General features: G+C 33.8%; 1 protein-coding gene across 1 annotated transcript in view; it reads left to right on the top strand.

Annotated features, from left to right (window-relative positions):
• Window positions 1–217: 217 nt before the first annotated feature.
• Window positions 218–12,695, top strand: part of LOC150088841 (uncharacterized) — a 78,106-nt gene continuing 65,628 nt past the window's right edge. Inside the window, exons 1-2 of the mRNA XM_090370337.1 lie at window positions 218–284; window positions 4,085–4,171. Coding sequence (XP_090226463.1) covers window positions 4,098–4,171 — 74 coding nt within the window. The 5' untranslated portion in view covers window positions 218–284; window positions 4,085–4,097. The remainder of the gene's footprint in view (window positions 285–4,084; window positions 4,172–12,695) is intronic.

Below are 12,695 nucleotides of genomic sequence, written 5' to 3'. Positions count from 1 at the left end.
CACTTCAATTAAAAAAAAATAATAATAAAAAAATCCATGTTTACTTATTATTTATTTTTTTCATCCTATACTGGTTTTTCAAGCTTTTATTTCCTTAATATTTTTCTGCTCTAACATTTCTTTCGTTATATATTGTATTCCATCAGCTCACAAGGCAGAATAATGTTTAGGATTGCAGGTGATAGTGTATAGTAATTTCTATGTACGAATCCATAAACATCAACAGGTGGCCAAAAGTAGGCTAGTACTGTAATACATCTGGAGCTTGCTAATGTGGTCTCTTGGTAATTTTTATTCAGATGCATTGCTCTTGCACAATAAGTATACATGTGCTGTAGAGGTGGATTTTTTTGATAGTTTATTTAATTGCTATTGATTAATATTATTCTTATTTTAGTGTAATTTTATGTGTAGTGCTAGTATAATATCACAAAAATTAGTGCTTTAACTATAATAAACCTTTGTCATGTTTTGCAGTCTTAGTCGCATTATCCTTTTTTATGATGTAAAAACTGTTCATGCTTTGTAAGTTTTCAAAAAGTTAGAACAGTGTTTTTTTTTTACCTAGGAATGAAATGACTGATATTTTAAAATTTTGACGTGTTTTTAGTGCAAATATTATTTTGAATTTTGATATCTGTGTAAGCAAATCATTTATTAAAAAAATATATAGACTCTATTTCTTTATTTTAACATTTCTTTTATATTGCTTGCTTTTTTTTTTATATGCAGACTAATTTTTTGTTTCTGTGGTCACATTACCTTATTTCATAGTTGTGTATGCATTCATTTTATGCATTAACCATTGAAATGAAAAATAACTTTCCCAAAATTACCCCAATTTTTTAAAAGTTACTTGTCAAATAAAGTTTAATGATTAAATAATACCTTTACCATTCTTTAAATAGCTTTTAGCAATTGTGATCCTCTTAGACTCTCTTAAATTAACATTTTTGTAAACATAAATACTTGCTTTCTGATATTTTCATTTTGGACCTTGTAAAATAATTTAAAGTGTTAATTCTTAATTTTTTGAATAAACATTTCTTTTAGAGTTAGGTGATTTTTAATTTATAAATAAATGGTATTTGCTCTTTAGACATTGCTAAGATTATATTTTGAACCACTAACTTGTAACCTTCCTCAGATTGAAAGTTTGGAATTTTCATAAAGTACAATATACAGCAGTGATATTGTTACATTCTATCTGTAGGTACCATGAGCATTTTATATGTATAAAAAAAGTTACAAATTAAAACTCTAATATTCAAGTATAGAATTGCAGCTAAGCACATATATCTGTACATTTATAATTTCCATTATGCAGTAATTCCTAGAAGTCTCCATATCCCTTCTGTTCTTTGTTATTTATCATTGATCACTCCAGATCTGTGGACCAGGTCCAATCTGGAGTTTGTCTACCTGTTTTAAACAAAGTCCTAATGACCCAAAGGTCATATCAAAAGTTTAAACAAGTCCTATTGAACCAAGAGCCATGTCAAAAAAATAAATATCATGATTCCTCATATCACAAGGAATTGAATTAACAATCTTTCAAGAGACTTTATTAATAAGAAAATTCAAAAATTATCCATATTATTTTTTGGTTGCTAATGTTACAACTTTATTTTATATTTCTCTCTAGAGCAAAAGTTTTCAAATTGCAGTCTACAAAGTTACTTTCAGGTGATAACATAGAAGGTTGCAAAAATATCTTCTGTACTTGGCTCTGATGCTGAAATAAATTTTTATTTACATTTAATCTTTTGGATTAAATTATAATTAAACCTTCTGGATTTATAATGGTAAACCTGATACCATGTCCGAAAGTACATGGTATCAAGGGTATGAGTGGCTTTTGAAAAGTTTGTGGCCTGAGTATGAAGTGTTTATTTGAGGAGTCTAGTAATCTGTTCCTTTTCAACATAGTCCCCTTTGTAGTCAATACACTTTTGCCACCGATGCTATAGTGCATTGATTCCTGCTGTGAAGAAAGTTTTTTCTTGGGCCTCCAAGGAATGCATCCACTGCAGCAATGATGTCACTGTCATTGAGAAGATGGATGCTAGCCAGGTATTTTTTCAAAAATAGGAAATAGGTGAAAGTCCAGTGGTGCTAGATCTGATGTATATGGAGGATGGTACAAGATTTTAAATCCACACTCATGCAGTGCAGCCATGGCAGTGGCAGACTTGTGCACAGGCACATTGTCCTGGTGGAACAAAACTCCTTTGCTGAATTTTCCTTGGTGTTTGTCTTTGATGTTTTCACACAAATCATTAACAGGTTGCCATAATACGCTCATGTGACTGTCTGGCCTTTCTGTAGGTAATCCATTAACAGCACTCCATGAACACCCCCAAAAAACTGATGCCATCACCTTGCTAGCAGAAGGAATCAACTTGGCTTTCTTTGGAGGGGGAGAAGAGCTGTGTTTATACTGTTTAGACTGCTCCTTTGTCACTGGTGAAAGTGATAGATGCACTCCTCATCTGTGGTCACAAAGCTTGAAAGGTAAATTGCTTTATCTGCTTGAAAACAATGTAAATATTCACTTGACTTAAACTCGTGCATTTTTGAACTGCTGTCAATAACTTTGGTACATTGTGTTGACTTCTTTTTCATAATGAGTACCTCTGTTATTATGTGATATTCAGATGAGATGCCCAAGATGCTGACACTTTACTGAACTGTCACTCTTCAGTTGAACTGTCAGTCGATCACTCATCATGAGATTGTGCACATTCTTGCAACTTCTGGAGTGTTGGATGTTGGAAAATGATCTACAGCATGGATCATCTTCCAGGTTCTCCCACCCTCATTTAAATTCTGCTACCCACTTCTTAACCATGGAATAGGAAGCAGCATCCTCCCCCAATGCTGTAACCCTATCCTCATGAATTGTCTTTGTATTTTTCTCAAATATTGAATGATTGCATGGTGACTGATTTTGTCTATCATTCCTTGTTCACATGACTTTGTTGATTTCAGGACCTCTAATTAAAAAAAAAATTGAAACTGCGTGAAACTTGGTGGGTTACTATTTAAAGCGTTATACATTAAATGCATGAATTTTTAACACTACTACTACCCTTTCATACTCAGGCACCAACTTTTTATATATCGATTATACAGTATGCAAGTGAAAATTACAATGAAAAACATGGTAATAATATAATAATATAGATTTATTTACAGAACTGCAAATAAGTTCTAAGATTACTGAAATTTAATTTTTGTTATTAGTGTTCTCAAAAGGTGGTTGATGATAATGTATAGTTTTGTAAATAAAACTGTTGTTTTTCATATATCAGTAATAGCATTAAGAAAGGTAAATCAATGCAAGAAAGCCAGGCTTGTAAGTGTCAAAAAAAAAAAATAAATAAATAAAAAAAATATATATATATATATATATATAACTGAAATAATAATCACCTGCAAAATTGCACACATGAGCATGGATCAGGCTAGGATTTGTAAAGTGATGCTTAATTAGCAAAGTAGCTATCATGGTGTGTGAAGTATTGCAGTCACTTATTTCTTGAATTCTACCTTTATTTGGCACATAATGGCCTTTAGTTGCTATTGCACCATAACACCTCCCATAACCACAACAACATTATTTCTTGAAAGAAATATGTTTTTATTTTATTTTCTTTTACTTTTTTTGCAAATTCTTATCGTATTACATAAAAAGTACAACTAAAAAACATATCATAAAAACTGTGCATGCATTATAAGTATACAAAAAGTTAGAACAGTGTCTAGGAATCAAATGACTAATATTTTAAAATTTTAATGTCTATATTTAGAACACAAATATCGTTATTTTGAATTTTGATATCTATGTAAGCAAGAATTTATGGAAAATGTATATACCATATATTATTTTTTTTATTTCAACATTTCTTTTATTGCTTACTCTTTTTTTTTTTTTGCTTACATGTAGACTAATTTTTTGTTTCTGTGGTATATTACTAAATCATTACTAAAAGTTAAATAGTTATATGACAGATTAATTCTTTAACAAAAGTACCTAAATATGTTTTCTTTTCCTTCCCTCTCCCTCCTTCTCTCCTAAAAGTAAAGAGGAATTGATGAGAAATTCAGATCCTCTGTCATGGGGGCTAAGTGGAGAGAGCCTTATGACTGAAGGTGAAAAATATCACAGGTAATATTCTGTTGTAAAAGTACTAGGTTTATTTATAGAAATTATTAAACTGTTTTACACATTTCACTTTAATTGATTTGTTAAACTATAATTAATATACAGTTACTATTAACAGTGGCACATGATGCAAGAAAGAACATTTATACAGCTTATGCAAAAAAAAAAAATTCTCATTTCACCTATCCATCCCCTCCAGTATATGTCCAGTTCTTCCTTGAATTTATTCAAACTATCCACTTCCACACTAACATAGTAGCTTGTTCCAGCAATCAACCACCCATTGGCTGAAGGCAAACTTCTGCACATCCTTCCTCAGTTTGAATTTATGACCCCTCATTGTGCATAGTCTGAGCAAGAGGAAGAGTCCGATCAGCATTAAATTTTCTCAAGCCATTCAAAGCCTCAAACACCTCAATAAGATCATCTCACAGGTGCCTAGTGTCCAGGTGCTACAATTTACAGCACTGAAGTTTTTTGGTAAGAGCACCCCTTTGTTCCCCTCAACAATCTCATTGCCATTCTCTGTAGTCGATTTGGTGCATTATGGCCTTAGATGCTAATGTGCCATAAAACAACAACAATAACAACACCTTATCTGTACCTGTTCCAGCAGCTGTATATCCTTCCTCAAATGAGACCTCCAGACCTGTATGCAGTACTCAAGATTTGGTCTGACCATTGCCTTATACAATGGATAATCACCTCCTTATCCCTGCTAGCAAAATTCTTGTATATCATTGACAAGACACTGAGCTACTCTTGCAGACAGTCTGCACTGCTCAGAGAACTTCATATCAGACTGCACAGTTACCCCAGGTACTTTTCATTTTTCACTACCCTAAGTGTAGTACCATACAGTTGATTCATTAGTCTGGGATTATGCTAACATGTGCAGTACCCTTATATTTGTCAATGTTAAACTTCAGTTGCCATTTCTTAGCCCATCTGCTTAATTTTTCTAGATCTTGTTGCATTAGCATACCTTAATTGCTGTCATTAACCACCCTGCCAACTTTGTATCATCTGCAAAATTAGGTATTGACTGATATAACCTGATCAATATCATTAATAAATATAGAAAACTACAATGGGCCCAACAACCTTGTGGGACTCTACTGATAACATTAATCCACAAAGAGAAGTGTCCATTGATAACTACTCTCTGTCTTCTCCCACTTAACCACCCCTTTATCCATTGTTAACAACTCTGTCTTCTCTCACCCAACCATCTCTTTATCCTTAGCAGTAACTTGCCCAATTTTGTTAAACAACATAGTTACAACAGCTAACATGGAGTAGGACGTCAATGTACCATTGCACAGTTCTTAAACTTTTGTGAGCCACACTGCTCCAATTTATGCAGCAGTCTTTTATGTGCAACAGTATCAAAAGCTTTCCTGAAATCCAAGTATTTGATATCAAAATTATTTTTTGCATCCAGTTCTTCTGTCACTGCATCACAATATTCATTCAAATAGATTACACAAGACTTCTCCTTAACAAATCCATGCTGTGACTGAAGTATTCTCTTCTGTCTAGGTGGTTCTGCATTACTTCTTTAATTAGTGACTCCATTATTTCCCTAGAATAGAAGTTAAGCTAGCAGGTCAGTTTCCATATTATCTCAAAAGTTTTCTCTCAGTGGTTGTTTCAGTTAAAATCAAACAAAATTTTAAATAAACATTTAAAAAGGAATAACATGAGAACTTTTTGGCTGGACTTTGATGCTTTATTGCTAAAATATTAACATCTTGAAACACACCATTGGAATTCATTAGCACCCTGTGCTGCCTACTATGATTTCTAAATATTTTATTGCATAATATCCATTATAACTGAATTATAATTCAGTATAATTATGTTTTTATTGTTAACCCATATTGTGCCCCAAGGTTTTTTGAGATATCATATACACACACTTGGTTAATGGAATAAAAATTTATCCCATTCGGCAAGAAATAATTCAAAATTGTTTGGTTTTTGTTGCCACCATTATTTTCATTCTGTGAAAATCATTTTTATATATTAAAGTCATATATTTTTAAATAATTTCTAAGAATAAAACACCTGCAGTGCTTTAGATATGCACTTTAGGCATGTTTTTTATCATCTTATTTGAGAGTTTTGAATATTATCTCCCTTATTATCTTTGACTGACAGAGAAATGTAAATTAAAAACATTTTACATCATGAAATTTAAGCATGCTGCTTAAACAGAAATAATGGGAGAAATATATAGGTGAACTATGGAATGGTCTTCTTAACAATAAAATTAATTAGGGATTAATGAAGCATGGTTGGGGGAGGTTCCTGAGAATAGTAGGCTACAAAAATGCTAGATACTGAATTAGAGACACCTCTTACAACATCATGTCAAAAGTTTGAGAAAAGCAAATTTGTAATCCTTGTTCTTATTATGCAAATAAGAACCTGGTAAAGGGTTTGTAACATGATGCTTATCTATTAAAATATTATTGCAATGTACAAAGTGTTGGAATTATTTATATCTTGAGGCTTTACTTGATATTGCATTTTCCCTGTTTGTGCGATAACTATGTGGAGACTTTTCAATCGGAATTTTTTTCAGTGAAAAAATCGAAGAAAACACTTTTCTTGATAGGTATTGAGAGTTTCAGCTGTGTGAATGGAGCAGGTGAAGAGCACAATGTGGCTGAAATAGCTTAGTAGGTGTAAAAGTTGGCAGAATTGTGGGCAAACATATATTCCTGAATGATTTTGATAATATATAATAGTAATTTTCACACTTTCATCCTACAACTGTCTTTCCTCAATTTGAATTTATGCCTCCTAGATTATGAATCTGAGGGGGCATAAATTCAAATTGAGGAAAGACAGTTGTAGAATAGATGTGCAGAAATTTGCCTTTAGCCAGTAGGTAGTTGATTGCTGGAACAAACTTCCATCTGTCATTGTGGAAGTTGATAGCTTAAATAAATTCAAGGAGGAACTGGAAAAACTTTTAGAGGGAATGGATGTGCGAAATTGTTTTTTTTTTTGGCTGATGCTACATAAGCTCATATGCTTGCTTTCTTGCATCACATACCTCTACTACTACTATTTACCCTTGACAACAGTTATGTCTTTAGATGTGTCCCAGGCGCCTCCGTAGCCAGGTGGGAAGGAGCAGCAGTGTGTAGCACACGCTTCTTGATTAGACCGGGGTTCGAGCCCGTCACCACCAAATACGGAGGATGGGGAAAGGTCAGGGAATGACCACCGCATATTTCGGAGCAATGTGGCCTTAGTTGCTAATGCTCCTAAAAACCAAACAACAGTAAACAACAGATGTGTCCCAGATTAGTATATTATAATTACTACCTACAAATGGTTTTTAGTGTAAAAGTTCTCTGTGTCAAAGTCAAATACTTAAAAATAATGTCAAAATATTGTTCTTCTAAATGACATCCTAACACGTAGATATAACAGTCAGTTATGTGATCAATAAAGAAATATACTGCGGTTGTGAGAGTGCCCACCCACAAGTCCCAATCAATTTCTGGAAAATTGAACACTCCCCCCCCCATGATAATACATTTATCTGCTTACCCACTCCATTTTCATTGTATTTATGAGACTAATTTGGTCTATTACACACCAACAGCCTCATTTTTGTTTCCCTATCACTTATATCAAGTCAGACTGACTCAGTATCTTTTCAGTTCTCATCTGTAGGAGTAATCCCTTAAGTTTAATTGTTGGGTCCTCACTTTGTTCAACATTTATGAATGATATTGATAAAGACATCAATATCAATCATAATATCTGCAAACACAGACATTTCATAATATTGTTCATGTTTGCAGATGATACAAAGATTGACAGAGTGGTTAATGACAGCAATCTAGGTGTCCATCAGCAAAAGATCTAAAAAAATTAGGCAGATGTGGCAATTTAAATTGAAAATTCGTTGAAATTACTGTACTGAGACCCAGGGAAACTACTTTGAAGTGACAACTCACAACAGTCCTTAAGTACCCTTGTTGAATTTAAATATTAAAATACAGACACAAATCTTGAAATATGTTTTGTTAACATTCCTACTTTCGGGGATGAATTCATAATTCACAATTCCCTTGTATCTTAAACTTCCATCAGAACTTTATCTGTTATATGGAAATTTCTGTAGACAATGGGATATTTTCTTCTAAACAGTTTGTTTTGTCTGTTCCTATAAGGACCACTATCTTTTATCTCCTAATGATGATTCCACTTAGGAAGGAGACATCTGCAGTTGTTATAATTTGGTCTGCACTGATAGTCTCTTGTTCACCTAACATTATGTTCAGGGTTATGAATGACTCTAGTATATGGGGATAGCTGTTAGAACTGACCACCTGCTCCCAGAATGTCTTTGATTTTTCAAATGTGTCCTTGAAAAGTCACAAGAACTAGAAATAATGTACTTGAGACTTCCAGATCATTACATCACAAGCTCTCTTGAAATGGTCAATGAGGATATATTTGCTTACAGCTGTTATGGCTAAATTGGAGTGGATATCAGTGAGATAACTAGGGAATAGCAAATGTGATCTCTATTATAATCAACAAATAGAGTTCAAGAAAAAATCCAGAATAACAAAATATATGATTTTATTTCAAAATATTATTTCAATTTTTATCATCTAAATCAATTATTATTAAAGTCTAGTTTTCATATGAAAGCTACAGAATTTGTGATAATAATCGAATAATTAGATGAGGTGTGGCTATTAAATAGCAAGACTGTACGCAGCCACCAAACAGTTGACCTTGAACCTTTCCTTAGTTGCCTGCCAAGTCATGTCGCAATATGCTCATTTGCTTAGCAGTGAGACATTTTCATTACCTTGTGTTTTTACAGTTTGCTGTAAAAATGACAGACAAAAGAATCAAACAACAAATCAAAGCATCAACCATCGGTTGGTGCTTTCTAAAGAAAACACCAACTGATAGTTGGTATTATCTTTAGAAAGCTATGAATTGTTACATCAAGTTTATGGGGAAGATAATGTGTCAAGGTCTTGCATGTTTGAATGGCATAAAACAGTTTTAGAAGGAAGAGAGAATGTGGAAGCCGATGAATGACAAGGCTATCCGGTATCCATGAAAACTAATGAAAATGTGAAGTGGGTACAGACATTGATTAGAAGTTCTTGTTGTTTAAACATTAGAATGGTTTTATCAGAACTCAATATGGGCAAAGAAACAGTTAGACAAATTTTAACTGAAAATTTAGGCATGAGAAATGCATGTGCCACAATGGTGCTAAAAACTTTGAATGAAGATCACAGAATGAAAAGGCTCCAAGTTTGCGAATATGTTTCTGAAAAAATTAAAGAAGATCCAGACTTTCTGATTACTGTAATTACTCACAATGAAATTTGACTGTTCCAGTATGACTTAGAAACTAAGACAGTTAATGAAATGGAAGACTAAACAATCCCCCAGACAAAAAAAAAGTAAGAATGTCAAAATTAAAAATGAAACATGCTTCTTGTTTTCCTAGATATTAAAGGATTTATTATCACTGAATACATCCCACTGAATCAGAGTGCACATCAAGCATGCTACATTAAAGTTCTGACATATATGAAAAAAATTCAAAGGAAGAGACCTGAATTGTAATAGGATGGTTGAAAAAACTCTTCCCATTTCACCCAACCATTCACTCCAGAAGTTTGTTTAGTTCAACAAATTATTAGCCAGTTTCTGTGAAAAAAATAAATCCCTGAGTATAAACATCCACTTACTCGTCAGACCTAGCCCTGTGTGACTTTTCTCTCTTCTTAAACTGAAACGTGTACTTAAAGGCAACCCATTGTCAGTCCATTAGAGATATTCAGCAAAAAATTACCAAAGGGTTAAAAGGGCTTACAGAAGATGACTTCCAGAAATGTTCCTATGTTTGGAAGAAACATATGGAACAGTGTGTGCAAGTTGTGAAGGCAATTATTTTGAAGGGGATAACTTGTAAGGTATGAAATATTTCAATATACAGCAATACCTCGCTTAGCACGGCTTCAAACAGCACGGGTTTCACTTTAATACGGTTTTCAATTAAGTTTAAGTCGAAAATTTACTGTACATATTAAAACTCATTCAATAGCCTAGACAAATACTATACATATATGTTGCTTTGTTGTAGCCAGGTACTATACATATATGCTGCTTTGTTGTAGCCAGATACTATACATGTATGCTGTGGTGCCAACTCTATTGTCTACCATGCACATGTGACAATAGCTCCCTTCAGAAAGTCATCTGCAACATGCTACAGTGTTCAGTATTCTTAATTCCATCCTGACGAGACGACATGATAGTTTTTCAACTTTTCATTTCAAAATTTATTTTTTACCCCTTTAAATACGATCGAAAATATATCTGCATCTTGACCAGAAATCACCGCCAACAACATGCATTCTGTTTGGCAGCATGTTTTGCCCCATTTGGTAAATGATTTCACTGGTTTTGAATCGCAAGTTCAGATAATTTCCGAAGACATTGTGAAGGTCGGAAAAGACTTGGGATTCGAAACTTTGGACACTGCATTGACATACGTGCGACTTAGATGATGCAACTCTCCTTGAAATTGACGAGTAAACTGCATATGCAGAAGAGGAAAACAATTTTGAAGTGGATAACACTGAAGTGCCACTAAAACAAATTTTCAACAGAAGAACTGGAGAAAGTTTTTTGGGGGGTTGACATGGCCTGCAAGCTGATTATGAATGGAGATCTGAATGTTGAACGCAGCATCAAGGTACAGCAAATTTTACAAGATGGGATTTGATGCTACAAAGACTTGTACGCCGAGAAAAGAAGTGATGGCTTCACCAGACTTCATTATTGAAATATCTAAATAAACAACTGCTTTTTTCTCATCTTTCATGATGTTACCTTTTCATTAATAAAATTTTTGCAATATTTTCTTAAATTTCAAATACTTTTAATTGGCTATCAAGCGCAAATTGTTTATAGATTTATTATAATTTGTTTATAGATTGTTTCTCTGGTACGCATTCAATTAAAACCCATTATAATTATACTTCAATCAGCACGGTTTCACATAACACAGAATAGTTTTGGTACCAATTATCAGTGTTATGTGGGGTATTGCTGTATTTATTTTATTGAAAGTCATTGTTTAATAGCCACGCCTTGTAAAATCAAACAGCTAATGTTGTTTGATCTTATTGAAATTATATGGAGTTAAGGTCTATTACTTGTTGTCCCCCCTCTCTCACTCTGTTTTTTTTTTTTTTTTTTCCCCGTAGTCAATAGGATTTATACCACCTTGTTAATTCAATAGTTTTCATTCTCACAACAGAATAAACTTTTTATTGCAACAAGTTTCTCTAGTATTACACACATATATTTGTTTGAAAGTAATGCATTTGTAAGATTAACCCTTTGGTAATGTCATTACATTGGAAAGAAGTTGATCTGCCATTTAGCCATTGTCTCATCTTTTAAATAATTAACGGATTAACTTATTAACCATGTCATTTTTGTGAGAATAGTGCAATTCATTGTGAAGGCAAAGTTCATTCTGCTATGAGCATTAACACCACTGGATTAACTAAGCAGTTTAAATTCTGCTGGTTGCACAGAAAACATAATAGGATAGTCCCCTAACTCCATGTAATTAAATAATTATAATTAATTAAATTTAATTAATATTATAGTTAATAATTTCATATATTTAATTGTGTTTTCAGATCGAAGGAGACCAAAAATAGTATGATAAATCTAGTAAATTATGATTATTATTATTATTATTGCTCTTATATTATTTCTCCCTGATTGGGGCTTCCACCTCATGACAGGTATTGCTACCAAGTACACAGGGTGGTGGTTGTTATGTCTGGTGCTACCGTTGGTCGAGGAACGCTCTGACTATCCTACAGGTGTTCAAGGTTGTGACTTTCTGTAGTTCCTTGTAGGTGTTTGCTGGAAGACCTATTGCTGCTAGGCTGTTATATAGGGTCTTTGGCACCATACCTGTGTTTGACACGATGATTGGAATGGTCGTTACTTGTTGCATATGCCACATCTCTTTGATCTCCTGTCTTAGGTTCATGTAGTTCCTGATTTTTTCCCCATGGGTTTTCTGCAGGTTGCTTGGGCTATGTCAATCAAATAGGTAGCCTTTTCCTTCTTGTCCACAAGGGTTATGTGCGGGATGGTCCTGTCCATTATTATGGCACGGTCCCAGTACAACTTGTGGGTTGGGGTCTCTAGTACTGCCAGGGGTTCGTACTTGTAGTACAGTACAGTTTCTTTGACCAACTGGTATTTCCTTGCTAGCTTCTGATGTATTATCCTGGCTACCTGGTTGTGTCTATGAGTGTACTCAGTCTGGGTGATCACCTTGCATCCAGCAGTGATGTGTTGGATCGTTTCTGAGGCCAGGTGGCATCGTCGACATGTGTCATCGAACACTCCAGGCTCCTTGGCGATGTATTTTCTATAGTTCCTAGTGTTGGTTACCTGGTCTTGGATGGCGAGCATGAATCCTTCAGTC

Source organism: Mastigoproctus giganteus, chromosome 3 (genome assembly GCF_048544385.1).
Source record: "Mastigoproctus giganteus isolate SK-2022 chromosome 3, ASM4854438v1, whole genome shotgun sequence".
In the NCBI taxonomy this organism is placed as follows: domain Eukaryota; kingdom Metazoa; phylum Arthropoda; class Arachnida; order Uropygi; family Thelyphonidae; genus Mastigoproctus; species Mastigoproctus giganteus.
Note: the sequence above shows the minus strand (reverse complement) of the source record. Positions and strands in the feature narration are given on the sequence as shown.